At 37.4% G+C, this 16,069-nt stretch overlaps 1 protein-coding gene across 3 annotated transcripts in view; it reads left to right on the top strand.

Moving 5' to 3' along the window:
• The window catches only part of LOC148951349 (transmembrane protein 19), an 84,039-nt gene that overhangs the window by 32,588 nt on the left and 35,382 nt on the right, over positions 1 to 16,069 (top strand). For 2 of the 3 annotated variants that reach the window (XM_089090810.1, XM_089090811.1), the window contains exon 3: positions 11,229 to 11,339. The exons of the other annotated variant lie outside the window; for it this stretch is intronic. In XM_089090810.1, the coding sequence (XP_088946936.1) occupies positions 11,229 to 11,339 (111 nt within the window). The remainder of the gene's footprint in view (positions 1 to 11,228; positions 11,340 to 16,069) is intronic. 3 annotated transcript variants of the gene reach the window in all.

Below are 16,069 nucleotides of genomic sequence, written 5' to 3'. Positions count from 1 at the left end.
GACAACATTCACCTACGAAATACTAGAAAACCTTAGCTCAGAAAAGCCTGAAATAGCAAACTACACATCCCAAATCATAATGTTCTGACAACACATACCTATGAAAGTCTAAGAAACCTAGCTCAGAAAAGTCGAAAATAGCAAACTACACATCCCAAATCATAGGTTTCAGACACTACACACCTATGAAAGACTAAGAAATCCAACTCGGAAAAGCCCGAAATAGTAATTTACATATCCCAAATCATAAGTTTCAGACAGCATTCACCTACGAAATACAAAGAAACCTTAGCTCAGAAAAGTCTGAAATAGCCAACTACTCATCCCAAACTCGAAGTTTCAGACAAGAAACACCTATGAGTGACTAAGAATCCTAGCTCTGAAAAGTCCAAAAAGCAAACTACACCTCCCAAATCATAATTTTCTGAAAGGACACACATATGATAGGCTAAGAAATCTAGCTCAGAAAAGTCCAAAATAGCAAATTAACCATCCCAAATCATAGGTTTCAGTCAACACACACCTACGAATGGCTAATAAATCCTTCTCAGATAAGTCAAAAAAATAGCAACCCACACAACCCAAATCATCGGTTTCAGACACCACACACCTACGAAAGATTAAGAAATCCGGTTATGAAAAGTCGGAAATAGCAAATTACATATCCCAAATCATAGGTTTCAGACAACACTCACCTATGAACGGCTAAGAAACCTAGCTCAGAAAAGTCAAAAATATCAAACTAGTCATCCCAAACTATAGGTTTCAGACAACAAACACCTATGAAAGGCTAAGAAATCCAGCTCAGAAAAGTCAAAAGTAGCAATCCACCCATCCCAAATCATAGGTTTCATACAACACACACCTATGAAAGACTAAGAAATCCAGCTCAGAAAAGTCAAAAATAGCAAACTACATATCCCAAATCATCGGTTTCAGTCAACACACACCAACGAAAGACTAAGAAACCTAGCTCAGAAAAGTCAAAAATAGCAAACTATTCATCCCAAACTATTGGTTTCAGACAACATTCACCTACGAAATACTAGAAAACCTTAGCTCAGAAAAGCCTGAAATAGCAAACTATACATCCCAAATCATAATTTTCTGACAACGCATACCTATGAAAGGCTAAGAAATCCAGCTCAGAAAAGTCGAAAATAGCAAACTACACATCCCAAATCATAGGTTTCAGACACCACACACCTATGAAAGACTAAGAAATCCAACTCAGAAAAGTCAAAAATAGCAAACTACATGTCCCAAATCATAAGTTTCACTCAACACACACCAACGAAAGGCTAAGAAACCTAGCTCATAAAATCCTTAAAGAGCAAAATACTAATAAAAAAATTTTTTTTTCATAATACATTATAATTCTATATACTATTTAAAAATATATCAGAAAAGCCTTAGTTAGCAAACTACACATCAAAAATCATATGTTTCAGACAACACACATCCACGAAAGACGGGTGCTCGGTGAGAGCCGTTGAGGGTCTGTGGGTCCCTTGAGGGTCGGTGGTCCTTTGGGAGCTCGGGGGGACCTTTGGGGACCGGGGGGTGGGCTTTGGGGGTCCGGGGATGGCATTTGAGGGTCTGGGTGGGCCTTTGGGGCGCCGGGCGGGCCGTGGGGGGCCTGGGGGACATTTGGGGACCGGTGGAGGGCCTTTGGGACCCCGTTGGTCCTTTGGGAGCTCGATGGGCCTTTGGGTGGCCCGGGGATGGCATTTGGGGGTCTGGGTGAGCCTTTGGGGCGCCGGTGGCCCTTTGGGAGCTTGGGGGGCCTTTGAGTGTCCGGGGGGCAGTTGGGGGCCTGGGGGACATTTGGGGACCGGTGGAGGGCCTTTGGGAGCTTGGGGGGCCTTTGAGGACCGGGGGCTTCCTTCGGGGTTGGGGTAGGAGGATTGGAACCCTTTGGGGTTGGGTTAGAGGACCTCACAACACTGTTCAAATGAAACTTGTGTATTATAACGACCACAGAGTTTCACCATTAAATTCTCTTCCAAAATCTCTTCAAAATCTTCTTTTAAAATGTCTCTATCTGTTTCGCCGAAATAGTTCCATAACCTGTCTAAAACGGTTTTGCCCAAATAATCCCTAAAAGCAAATTCAGCGTGTTCCTTTGTTATTGGCATCTCTGTGCTAACGCATTTCAAGTTAATAGGAAACCTTTTCGCGCGCTAAAATAATTCATCGCTAAGATGTTTCTTGCCTAATTGTTTCCATGGCCTTTGGTTATTAATATCCTTTGGAGTTCGACCAGTAGAACTGTTCCCGAGGCAAAGACATTAATGATTTGGATCTATTCCTGGAGAAATGTTTCTAGGCGAAAATTTTTATAGTCTGACAGATGATGTCATTGATTGATTGATCTGTCAAGAAAGGGGAAATTATTTTGTTGTTTCTAAGGGGAATTATTGATTCACGATAGGTGAATTGAGGTCGACAGCACAGGTGTTCCAAGGTTGATGTTGTTGTTGTTGTAAGTGCACGCTCTCAGCGAACTTTATGTAAATCAAGTTCACAGGTGCTACTCGTGACAGGACCACGTGGTTTATGATTTTTCAAGTGAGAAAATTCCTGTTTTTTCAAATTCTCACTGAAAAAAAACATAAAAAATCCATAATTTGATTTTTACATCCGAGAAAAACATCAAATAAATTTAACAACACACATAACCATCCATGAAAACAACCATAAATGTGACAAAATTCCTGTTTTTTCAAGTGAGAAAGTTTCTGTTTTTTCATTCTCACTGACAAAACCATAAACCACGTGGTTAGTACGGGAGTCGGACCCCCATCTCTACTGATAAGACGGAAAGTCGAATGCAACACGAACTAAAGGAGGGGGGGTCGTGAATAATTTCGGCGTCGCTCTAAAAAACGTTGGGTTACCTTGTTACCTTGACTGGTAACAGCTGGGACTGCCCAAGTTTGTGCACTTGTTTTTTGTTTGCAGCTCAATTTATTTCGCAAAAAGGAAGGGGGGACATAAATATGCAGGCTATCACACCCAAAACAACACCAACTTGATGCTAACTTACATAAAGGAACATGGTGAAAATTTAACTTTGTTTTAGTACACTTGCCAGTGAGGTAAAGACGACATAAGTGCAATAACGAGCACTTCTTTTGGTCGCACTTGTTATATAAAAATTGAGAACAAACTCTTGGACTAGCTTCATTTTGTTTTTTGAAGTTACGGGTAATATATCCATGATTATAGGGGCACTTACGACCTAATTTACAATTTACTTACTTAAAAAACTTTCAATTTCTTATAACACTATTATCAGGAATACTTTTTTCCTGCAGCTTGCTTGGACCACGATCATGTCCAAAATGACATTTATCACCTAATTTGCAAATACCTGCCAAAATTATATTCGCACATTTGCGATTATTTGCAGAGAAGTCCTTATTTTTAGTCAGAATCACTTCAGTATTTTCAAAACAAATTCGGGCATCTCTGATTGAGTTCTCAAGGACAGGATTATAATTAGGTTGAATAGAGGTTATATTGGGGTCAGGTACAATTTCTGAACTTAGTGAACTCGTAGTGGCTAAAGTTGATGAACTTAATCCTCCGCTTCCTTCATTAATATTCATTGAGCTTGGGGACAATGTTAAAGTTGATGAACTTAATCCTCTGCTTCCTTCATTAATATTCATTGAGCTTGGGGACAAAGCACTGTTTTGATAATGAAAATCTAAGGTGTTATTTGCCTTGTTTATGATGGAATAATTTGTAAGTTGACTGCTTGAATCATTTTCATAAATTGACAAAAAATCTCTAATTAGCATTAACACATCTCTTAGCTTTTCTTTTAAAGTCAAAATTTTTGTAAAATCTGCTTGTGATGAGGGGGATGTCGTGACGCTGTCCGTTTTGATTGTTTTTGTTTTCCCATTTGGACAAAGGTCACAATCACTGTAGCTTTAAACTTAGAGAGGTGTTTACAGGTTGAACTCTGACAAGGACTCTAAAAGTAGAATTTATCTACTTTTAGAGGATAATTCCAATACGGTTGATTTATCTTTGACAAAAAAAGACATGAATTTTTGACATCAAAATGTCATGCATATCACATTTAAAAGTGTTGCCTGTGCTTCTCGTCAACTTTGTTAGAAAAGTTAAATAAGGTCTATATTTTCAAGGGCCATAAAAAACTTGGTGGAGGTTTGAAGAAAACTTGATGAATGATTCAATACACCTTATCAATGCTGCATGAGTACAATGGGTTTATTGTAATGGAAACAAAACGTGAAAGAGAGGATTTGACCATTGATAGTAATGTGACTTATGGTAGTTGTTACGAGTAGGGATTGAAAGTCTATTTTAAATTACTGTGTTCTTGCTTGTTTAGTCCACTAATTTTTGCTGTTTTTAATGCAAGTTTTTCTAAATTTGTTGTTGTAACTAACATTAAAACTATGATTAATACTAGGAATAATTCTCTCGGTAAGTTTTAAGTTAAAAAAAAGATCCAGTTTCAGGTCATTGCTCACGTCTCAGCAAAAGTAGTTAAGGGCATAAAATCGAACTTATTGCTTGTAGGTGTAGAAGTTCAGGTGAATACGTTTTGGAGTTTCCACTTTAACACAGCTATTTTCAAAACATTCCGAATTCTTTTGCAGTGTTTATCGAGATTTTAGCTAATAAAGACTTTTCAGTTACTGCCTCTAAAGCCTGGTGTGTAGGGGTTGGAGTCAAAATACAAAAAAAGTTTATTAACAAGCCCATATTTTTGCATAAAGTAGGGGGTTTAATTTCTTAACGGATCTTCCTAAGCAGAAAAATGCTCCGAGAAGCCTTATTGCACTTGACAAAAAACTAAAGCTTAAATTTTATTTATTTAGCACTAATTGACTCCTTGTTGCATGTGATAGGTTTTTTTTATTGAACAGTGAAACTGAGACAGGGCTTTAACTTATAGCGCAGCAGTTAGATCCACAGTTTCTTTTCTTATAGACCCATTTTAAATTATACATTTTAAATGCAACATATTTTTAACGTTTTAAACCTAAGTTTGATGCAAATTTAATAAAAAGAAGGAGAATAAGAAAGAAAAAAATGTGTGCAAAAACCATGCCTATGCAAAGGTGGAAGGAATGGATAGATTTTAGCGAATAGCCTATATGCTACATTGAAGGAAATTGTGAAATGTTAGGTGTAAACCCTAATAGGTACTGTTGTTGAAAGTAATTACTGTTTTGTCATTGTTGTTGTTTTTTCCTTTTATGACATTTTTTTTATCCCGCCAGACCGCTGCAACCTTAAGGCATGACATTCGCCTAGGTTTTTTCTTTTGAGCATCCTCTTAAATGAATCAATCGATTGGGTTTCAGACATAACCTCACATGTGAGAAAATTCTAAATAGAGGTTTCTCCTGTTGAAGTGCTCAATGCAGGTTGTCTCCTCTTGGAGGTGATCTCATCCTACCATGGCTCTGTGTGTTTGCTGTAATGGTTTAGCAAATGGCAGTACAAGTAGAGACAGCTTGATGAAGGGAGAGTGGTGGATGTACTTGTTAGAAACATCTATTGACACCACATCAATTCTCTCACTTTGGGGTCATAAAAGGTACCCTATCGTTGCTATAAATTTCTTTTAAGGCCCCATTTTGAATCCTCTGGAGTGGTGCCAGTGGGATTTTAGGAACCTCTGGAAAAAACGGGTATTATATTTGGCAATAGGCCTAATATATGACTTGTACAGAGGAATCATGTAGATTGATGGTAACAAGGCTCTTAGGAAGCAAATTGTCACTCAGTTTTCCCGCGTAGGGACGGGAACCGATCGAAATATGTGCTCCAAGAAAGATCTGAGCCGTTGAATACAAGTTCGGAGTGTTGACGCGAGACTTTTGGCCAGAGTATTATGTCGCTCCGTCTTTTTGAACGTTTTCAAATTGACTATGCAGACATCAGACACATTTTTTTATCCCTAGGGGGTCTGACAGGGAAGCTTGTACAAGGTTATCATGCTTATTGGCGGCTGCATGAACCATGATAGCGTCAAAAAAACGGTTATTGTCCCCTATGTTGTGGATGCACACCAAGAAAAGTTGGGATTCCAGGATACTACCCTGAAAAACCCCCTGCCTTTACTAGATACTCACTAGAATTTAACGTATCGAGGACTACATAAGAGTGTGACCTCTTAAAAGAAACTCAAGAACCTAAGTCAGACAACCATAAATTCTATATGCTTGGGATTTTTTCAACACTCATTTATGCCAAACTCTATCGAAAGCTATTGGTATTAAAAGAGAGCGAGCTAGCATCGCGTTTCTGGACCTGAATATAATCCACTCCTGATGCTAGGCATAAGGGTAGTCATGTGCCGGCTGTTCCCAGTAAAATCCATTTAGCTTATCGGTAATGAGGTTCGTCGCTACAGTTATGCGTAAAGAATCTTGTGGAAAATACACACATACAACTTATTAATACAAGAGATATGGGTTATTGGCACCTATGAGCCAATATTGGCAGGGTTGCTATCTGACTTAGGAACAGGGATAGTGTGTGAGGATTTCCCCGTCCTTAGAAAAGGTTTGGAGCAAAAACAGAGCTGGAAGACTGATATTAGAGGGCCAGCTAGTTCAGCTCTGCAATGCCTGAGGACGAAGTTTAATATTTTATGACAGGATTAAGATTAATAAACATACAGCTTTAATCCACCATATTCACCTGTTAATATAAGCCTCTTTTAAGTCAGTAAAGCGTGCGGAGACATCCCCATACTTGGGAAGAGTTCGGAACAAAAACAGAACCAGACAAGTGATGACAGAGGGCCAGCTAGTTCAGCACTACACTGCCTGAGGATGAAATTTGATGCCTTATGCCTGCATTAAGTTAGATAGAACACAGGTTTAAACCTCTATTTCATCTGTTAATAGAAACCCTTTTTAACTCAATGAAGCGTGTTTAAGTTGTTTATGTCATTTTAAAAAATGGAAAAAATAATCGATTGAATTTATTCATAAAAGCTGTTAGGTGGTGGACGGAAAACTGCAGTAGAGTGGAGGCACGTCTGACGAGTACTTATGGTGCACGTAACTGAAACTGTCTTTCATACCAAAAAAAAGAAATGCAAAAAGCTACAATAAGAAAGGTGCAGAATCTCTCCAAATGCGTATTTGAGGCATTATCACCATTATCCCTTAAAGATGAATTTGATAATCGCATAATTCATTTTTTTAAACTCGGTAGTTTAAATTACGATACGATTCGAATTTATTATATCAAATAACATGAGTTAAATGAGACACAAAATATTGTCGAAAAGACAATCTGTGTCGGTCGGTAACCACGGGCTTACAAGGCTCCAGTTTGTTCTGGTGCCTTGTATTATACCCTGTTCGTGCCGACTTGGGGAGCAAGCCTTGATACTTGCTCGACTCCAAAAGCTTCTGTCCAAAGGTCATTGTAAGCTGGTGTCGCCTGGCATCAAGTCTTTCTGTGCCTAGGATTTCAAGGCTATCATCGTAATTCTTGAATTCCGGACCTAATATCACACGGGTAGCTCGTTTCCGCACATTCTCAAGGTCATTTCTTAGCTCTTTACTTAGCCCCGGATGCCATACAGGACAAGCATAATCTAAAATACTCAGAATGTATAGTTTATAAAAATTCAACAATGAAAAATTACTAAAACCGAATCGCTGAATGTTAACTAGATTACGCAACGCTAGGTATATTCGCCTTCTTAGTACTATTATTTACGGTGATCTATCCATGAAATTTTTGAGTTAAAAGTCACACCTAAAATTGTCATATTATTTACAATTGGCTCATTTATATCACTTTGACTAGGAACTTCTTTTTTCAAAAACGAGACTTTCATAAGAGCTGACTTTTTCCTATTAATTGAAAACCGTTTTTCTTTGCAGTCAGCCTCCAAACGGCGAATTATGCCATCCGTACTAATCATGGATCCTAGCTTCTGATGTATCACCAATGATAAATCATCTACAAACTTGACTCTTTTTTCATGCCAAGTCGCAATTTTGTTACACAGTATTAAAAATAAAACAGGTCCTGTTTTGGTGCCTTGGGGCATTCCATAGAAAAGCTCAAGAAAATCCGATTGAACCCCATCAGCACTAACACACTGTTGCCGTTCGTCTAGAAACCTATAAACTATTCGAACTAAAAAAGCTCTAAAATCTGTCATTGACTCAAAAATATCCCGATGGCTTGATTTGTCAAAAGCCTTTTCTAAGTCTGCTTGCAATATTTCTACAAATGCAGCTTCATTTTCTAGATGCTCCAGGGCTTCTTCCACAATTTCGATGAGATAATGTACTGTGCTAGATTATTTGATAAATTCATACTGACAAGGATCTTTTTTTATCACAGAAATCTCCTAGTAACCATTTCCTTAGAAAATGTCTGAAAACTTTAGATGCAATAGGGGTTAAAAATATAGGTCGTAGGTCACTCACCCCTTTTGGATTCGAAACTTTAGGTATTGGTGTTACGATTGCTTTTTTTTTAAATCATCCGGAAAGGTACCACTCAAGAGACACTGGTTTAAAAAGGCAGTCAGAGGTTCAGCTAGAAAGGCTGCGTTTTCTTCATACAGGGTTGCTGGAATGTTTCCAGGGTAAGTTGCCTTAATGGGGTCAAGTCTCTCAAGAACCTTTGTAACTTCGTGAGGGAAAATCACAGGTATTTCAGATGGAACAGGCAAAGGGGAACACTGGAAATCGGTGCATTGCTTCTTCAAATACTAGCCAAATACTTATTAATGGCGTTTATCTCGAGCTTATTCCCAGCCTCGTCGTATACGCTTACACTTTGCCTTACAGAGGAGCCAGTGAGAAGCCGTGTTCATTTATAGTGACCGGCTGGGTTTGTGGTTATGAGCTCGTTCAATTTCGAACCGTAGGACTTCTCAGCCAACCTAAATTCATAGACCATTTGATTTCTCAGTTTGGAAGCTTTGCCCATCTTTCCCTTTTAATGGAGCCTGTTGCGTTTGCGTGTCAGCTTTTTCAGGCACGAGTTAATCCAGGGTTTGTCAGCTGAGTTTGCTGTGACTGTTTGCTCTGGAAAATATACATCATAAACTATCCGTATTTCAGTGGAAAATATTCTGTACATGTCGTTGTCATCGCAGTTCTCGTGCAAACTTTTCCAGTTTTTCGAAATAACCCATTTAGCGAACAGCTCTTTTCCAGACTCAGTCAGAGGCCGGCTTAAATAAGTTCGCTTGGTTCCTATTCTCTTTTTCTCACTGGGACACCAGTGCACACAGAAGTGTGCACTTTTACCTAGACTCGGCAGCGTTACTGGATCACTATGGAAATCGGAAATATCTGTGAAGATGAGATCAGTGACAGACTTTTGAGTTGCCTTTTCACGAACAACTTGCTTCAAGCTTAGCGATCGTTCAATCCAGCTAAGACTCGGCAGCGTTACTGGATCACTATAGAAATCGGAAATATCTGTGAAGATGAGATCAGTGACAGACTTTTGAGTTGCCTTTTCACGAACAACTTGCTTCAAGCTTAGCGATCGTTCAATCCAGCTGAGTAGTAGATTGTTGAAGTCACCCATAAAAACCACAGAACTGTTTGAGTGTCTCGTTTTAATCTCATCTAAACATGTTTGTAGATGGACTACGAGCTCCCGCCTGTAACTCGACCGCAGCGAAAAATAGAGTACTCCAACTACAATCGAGGAAAACCTACGGGGTAGAACTTTTGGTCTCAGTATTACCCACAACGGCTCGTAGTCGGTATTCTGAGAACTTTAGTATATCTGATGTGGTATATTGTTTTGAATGTACATGCCTACTCCTACTCGATGTGGGACGACAGCACCTTCCTTGTGTCTCCTACTCTTCACGTGAAAATTACGGTTACTTATCTGGGCGTTAAATTCATTGGCAGACGACGTCTCTGTTATGCAGCAAATATCAATTCTAGTGTCATTTTGTCTTGTCGAAAGTTCCGTCACTTTATTGCTTAGAGACTGGGCATTAACAAGGAGAAAAGAGTTGAGTTCATAGGAACTAGCTGCTTCTTTCTTCTCACCTACCTGGAGTACATCGCCGGAAAATGCTGGAAGTTTCGCAAATTGTTAGAACTTGTTGGGACAACGGGCGTGGGGGCTGTGGGGACCCCAAGAGGTGGCCAGTGGCTCGCCATACTCCAGTTGGGAGGGAGAACTGGGCTGGGTTGAACAACTTGGCCGTTACCTGAGAAGAAAGAGGGAGCAGCATTTTGAATAGGGACAATAAATACACAGGGGAAATACCTCTCTCCTTAGAAACTGGTCTTCTATGATTATTCAGCGAGAAACGCCTAGGATGGTTGGCATTTGGCGACCTTGCCGGTTGCTGCTTTGAAGATAGTTCCTGTTGTGTGGACAAAGTTGCACTTCTGTTTGTTAGGGCATTGACGTAACGAACCAAGCTTGCACACCTTCAGGTGATCAAACTTGCAGTTCTGACTCTTGCACTTATTAGCTGCATAAAACTTGCAAGGATGATCATAAGTACAAGCTTTACCTTTGTTGCATTTTCCCTGACCGAAATATTTGCAAATCGTCCTTTTCTGTTTCTGTTCTGTGTGTGGTCGACTAGTAAACTATGAGTGACTTTGATTAGGAACGGTTGCTTAAGCTGGTTGGCAACATCCTCTTTCAGCTCAGGTATCACAAAATTTAGCATACGTCTATTTCCTTTTGTTGAAGCTAAATGAATCCAATATCCAAATTATGCTTGAAGCAAAAGGAAACTTATGATTGTTTCTTCTCGGAAATGTAGATTGTGCTTACGTTCATACCAGGAGAATCGATGTCAAGAGTGTTTATGTGCTGGATTTAGAAATATGTTTCATCAGAAGGGTAAAAGAATGGGATTCGTCTGTAAAAATAAAATCGGGCTTGAAATAAAGTTGTTTTTTCCAGAAAATATTATTTTTTTCTGAATATTGCAAAATTCTGCATTTTTTAAGGTATAAGACTGCATACTGTCTGGATCTGGTATAAGAGAGGGAGTAACATTTTTTTTCTCTAATTCATTTCTTCTAAGGTGATATCAGATAATATCATTTGATAACATCACCTACATGGTCTATTTGTTTTTTGTTTCGATACCATATCCAACTAATTAGTTTATGTGAATTTTTCACTTTGGGCTATGCTGAATGGCCGATGAATCCAGTTATTTACTCGTATAATGACACTATTATTTTTTCTTTTCAAAGCGTTTGATAGTTTGACTCCTGGAAGATATCTTTTCTCGTTAGCAGTGCCAATATTTGTCGCTATAGAGGGACTTCGAAAAAGAAGCCTTGACTTGTCTGGAGCCCTTGCAGGTAGTTTCTTTTTTCTGCATTTTCCTGAGATTTGAATTTGGTTATGCCTCTCACGAGGCCGGGCAAAATAAGTTTGAAGTAACATTGAACTTTCTGAAAGAAAAATGACTGTTTAAAAACACAGAACTCACGTATTATCCTGCTGAAATCGAGAGAATCTATCATTGGGTAACATGTATAATAATAAAATTTATGGTGATTATTAAACTTTTATAAAATCAGATTAGAGATTTAGGTTACCAACTGCAATGACTGAAGGATACCATGGTTGCAGTAGTAGCTGCAATCTAGTAAAGAGCAAACCACGGCCCATACTAACAAAAATTTGTAAAACAGGCTTCTAAAGAAAACGTCTACTGTCAAATATTTCCCAGCTAGCACTAATTTCGAAATTGTAGTTTTCATACGGACTCAACTGAACTGTTATTTCGAACTACAATTTTGTCTTTTTAGAATTTTAAAAGAGAACCAGGGACTCTTCTCATATGGTGTCAAGTACACCATTAAAATTGTCATTTTCGGAAACCTGCAACTGGAGTTTACAGTTCCTCATCTTCAAAAACAAAAAAAGTCGTATTTTTCAAAGGCTACTGCTGATAAATTCGTCTTGTTAGTATCAGATTAAAGTGTCATTTGACTCCTCAAATGGCACTTTTAGGTTGCCATTTCCGTGGCAAAAAGCTACTGAATTTAAGAAGTATCTCTTTGAAATCGACTCGTTTAAAACCCTCGATCGAAGGTTAACAATCCCCCAACATGGTTGCAGCAAAGACTGCAATCTACTAGAAAGCGAGCCAAGACCGGAAATACCTGAATTTTTAAAGAAACGTTTTCAAAGAAAATGTCAGGCGAAAAAAAAAATTGTGTCTGAAAAGAACTATCTTATGAAACATGGTAACTTTCATCCAAATTGTAGTTTCGAAAAAGAAATGTTGAGAACCAACACAAAGAAATTTTTTTAGAGCTTAAGTTTCCTAGTCGTATTTTTTTTTTTCGCTGATCTCGAGCAATTAGGAAGGGTTTGCACTAAATCAGGGTCGTCTTTAGGGCTGGTTGTGTGTGGGGCAAGATTTTACTTGCCATATTGGCAACCCTATGCCCGGGGAAGTTTATTTTGGCCGCCGCACCATTATTCAACCCAGTACTGACTAGGTGAAATGCAAGTTTCCTTTTCATACAGTTTTGAGTTTGAAACATTTTAGTACTAACGTGTATGCATAAAGATAATAAATTTATCTTGCAACATAGGAATCAAATAGCAAAAATAAGTAAACACATCATTTAATTCCCCGTTCAATTCTTTTTTCATATATAATTACCGCTACAATTGAAGTTTAGTCTCTCTCCCCCCCTCTCCCTACTAATGCCTGGATATAGTCCTAGCCTAGAGAGTGTATTTTTTAAAGTCTTTAATGCTAAGATTAAAGCATGATTTATTTTTGTACTCAACGGTTTTATCTGATGTTTTGTGTGGATTTCTTAGGGTTCAACCAGATTAGTTTTGGCAACAGTGGCTGCTGAATTAAATCTGATTAAGTATTTAAATTGAGTTAGTTATTGTAGAAACTTTTTTTGAACAAATATATTTTGGAAGAACCTACATCAAAAAGTACACGAAAACAAAATATTACACGAAATTATGTAAAATTAAGATTTTATGGTAGGAATTGAGTGTAGAGTTTGTATTAGCAGCAAAAAATACTATTTTTAAGCTAGAGACTGTATATATCGGTGTAAATAAACATGAATCCGTTGCTAATCAATGGCTGCAACATTATGACAGTTAAAATCTAAAATGTGACCTCTAGAAACCTAGAAAATACTGGCCACTCTATTCTGGCCAGTACCAATAAATGTTTCAGGCTTTGATAGGCACACACTATTCTGGCTGGTACCAGTAAATTGTTTCTTGTGTAAAATGGAAGGAAACATGAAAATTCAATTAATAGAAACTTTCTGCATATTTGCTTATAACACATGTGTAAAGGCCTATGCTACTTAAGTTTTGTGTATTACCTAGGGCTAGCCTCTTTTTGACGAGATACTAGGTGTGTGGGGGGGGGGGTGCACAATTGTCATAGAAAGCATTATATTTGTAGGGTGCTTATTAGTGAATCAAGGTGCATTGATATGTAGGAGTACGCATTTTCGCTTCAGTGTTTCGATTCTGATATGAGTCCCTATTTTTATTCAAAACATAAATCATATACCGACAACAATAAATGAAATTTTATCATGTGAAATAGTTTTCAGTTTGAAATGTTTTTGATGCAACACGGCATTTATAGTTTGACTACCGTTTTTGAATTTCACCTAAGGATGAGAATATATAATGGAAGTTAACCGTAAAAAGCCTCGGGATTCTTATGTATGTGACAGAGTAGTACACATTTTATGGGAAAGTTTAAGAGGTAGGAAGTAAAACCTATATTTGATGCCTTTTCTATCAAAAGCCGCGTTAACCTTTTCTGAATCGTCACTTAAGTTAGACAAAAATCTTTTTGTCAAGTTTATTATGTATTCTTTTTTATAAACTAAAAAGGAGCAAAAATAAATTAAAAAAATAGTTTTCGTATGGAAGCAAAGAATAAAGTTAAAACTTAAAACGAACAAAATCATTGCTTCTCAGCCTACGCAGTAAATATCTGTTAAAGCCTATATTCCTGGAACTATGCAAAACTAGTGCTTTACCAAAAAGACAAAAATATGCAAAACTGATCCTCAAAGCGAAAACCGAAAGTTGCTTTTGGAGCAGAAAAATAGTTAAGTCACCCGCTTGAAATAACAGACTAAAATGTAAGGCTCTCGAGGGTCTTTCCCTTGTCTGATGCCCTGTGGGATATCAAAATATACAATGTACTGGATCTCAACAATCATACTTTCAAAACTAAGAGCCCTGTAAATACTCTCAAGAACTAAAGAAAAAGTTAGAAATTTAACTTTAGTAATAGAAAAGTCATAATGCAGCATGCATGAATGACAGACTGATTTATAAAGAAAAATCATTGGTCTCACAGACAGTAATATTAATAGTGAATAGTATAAAATTTATAACTAAGGAAACGCACTTTAGAATGATTCAAAATCAAGAACTAAAGTAAAACATAATATAGACTAGAAAATCCAATCATTTCTGCTTTTAGTACTGCCAATTTCAGGCTATGATGCAAATTTTTGAAATTAGTCCGTTGTCCTAATACTACCCGAACACACCCGCTCCAGATTCATTTACAAAACAATCATAAAAAAGGTGTTTTAAAACCGTAAAAGTCATACATTGGGCTTGGAACATTTTGCAAGAGTATCTAATTAAGAAAATTCAAACTATATAAAAATATCCTAAAATGCTTTATTTTTCTACTATAAAAACCATCGAAAAGTACTTTATTTATGTTTCTGCTGTATGAAATCGGTATATCGTTTTATTTTTTCAGTAAAGCGCTAGTTCTATATTTGAAAAAATATAGAGAAGTGTCATTGGGTCAGTTTATTTTAGCTAGTTTTATTATACCTTTTTTCGAATCCTCATGAACAGAATAAATCCTTGTACCCACATTTTTCTGAATTGGTTTAAATAGTACTTTTCGTTTCCAATTAAATAAGCCATCTGTAAGTTTTTACAACCATTCCTTCCTAAAAAAAAAAGGCCAGAAAAAAAACAGGAAAAACTAATACTTTCAAGGTATTTGGTTCTGTACTTAATGTTGAGTATGTTTGTGAAAGCCGCGAATCAATGATTTTTACTCAGTTTAAATTTCAGCTTCACTCTTTACTTCCATCGACTATTTTTTCTAAATTAACCAACTCTAAAATCAGGTAATTTTGATTTAGTTGTACAGATGCATAGATCTTTATTCATTTGAAAACAGTAGCGTAGAAAGGATGGAGCAATAAACAAAGAGAGTGAGAGAGGGGAGTGTTAACAGTAACTAAGCAACGACAAATAAGTGTACCCGACAGTTAAGCAATACAGTTAAGTGTAGGCTATTACAAAAAAGTAGCACCTTGAGTAGAGTTAAAACAAGAATACTCAACCACGGGTGACCTGCTGTTTTCTTTTTACGTTTTCCATAGAGTTTTGGCACTGTGATTTCTCGATTTGCAGTTTATTAAAATAATTAATTTAAAACGCCGAGTTCCGTGCTTGCGGTATTTGAGCAAAAATTGGTGAAAAGCAAAAACTTGAAATGAATTTTGAGCTTCATCCGTTTTAGCGAATAGCTTCCAGAAAGTCTTAGCATTTAAAATATATGGTAGTACAATAGTGTTGTAAAGAGTAGCAAGGTGAAAACGGTTGAAATGAAGTTTCTCAGAAACTGTTGAAGTAATGGAGGGGTATATTCAAGAATTATGAACCGACTGTGAGCGATGACACACTGTGAGTGTGAAGGATAGAGGCCCAGGTATAAGTTTCGCCAACTGTCATGATTAAGGAGGCACCACGGGATATAGCCTTTGATAAATAAAAATAATGGTCATACCGATTGAAAAGAACGATTTCTAATTCTTCTGAATTGGATTTGGTGCTGAAATTAGGGTATTCTTCAGGAAGGAGAGAAAAAATTTGTTAAATACGCTCAGTAGTCCGACTTGGGTTGGGTAGATCATCAGTAGGTAAAAAAACGATGTATTGATGTCATGAAGAATACAAGATGTAGAGCATTTCGCCAGTTTGTTCAAAATTTAAGTGTTAAATAGAGTAGGAGAAGTGACAGCCTCTGACTGGCTTC

Source organism: Artemia sp. Qi Xiang Cuo, chromosome 6 (genome assembly GCF_049724085.1).
Source record: "Artemia sp. Qi Xiang Cuo chromosome 6, ASM4972408v1, whole genome shotgun sequence".
In the NCBI taxonomy this organism is placed as follows: Eukaryota; Metazoa; Arthropoda; class Branchiopoda; order Anostraca; family Artemiidae; genus Artemia; species Artemia sp. Qi Xiang Cuo.
Note: the sequence above shows the minus strand (reverse complement) of the source record. Positions and strands in the feature narration are given on the sequence as shown.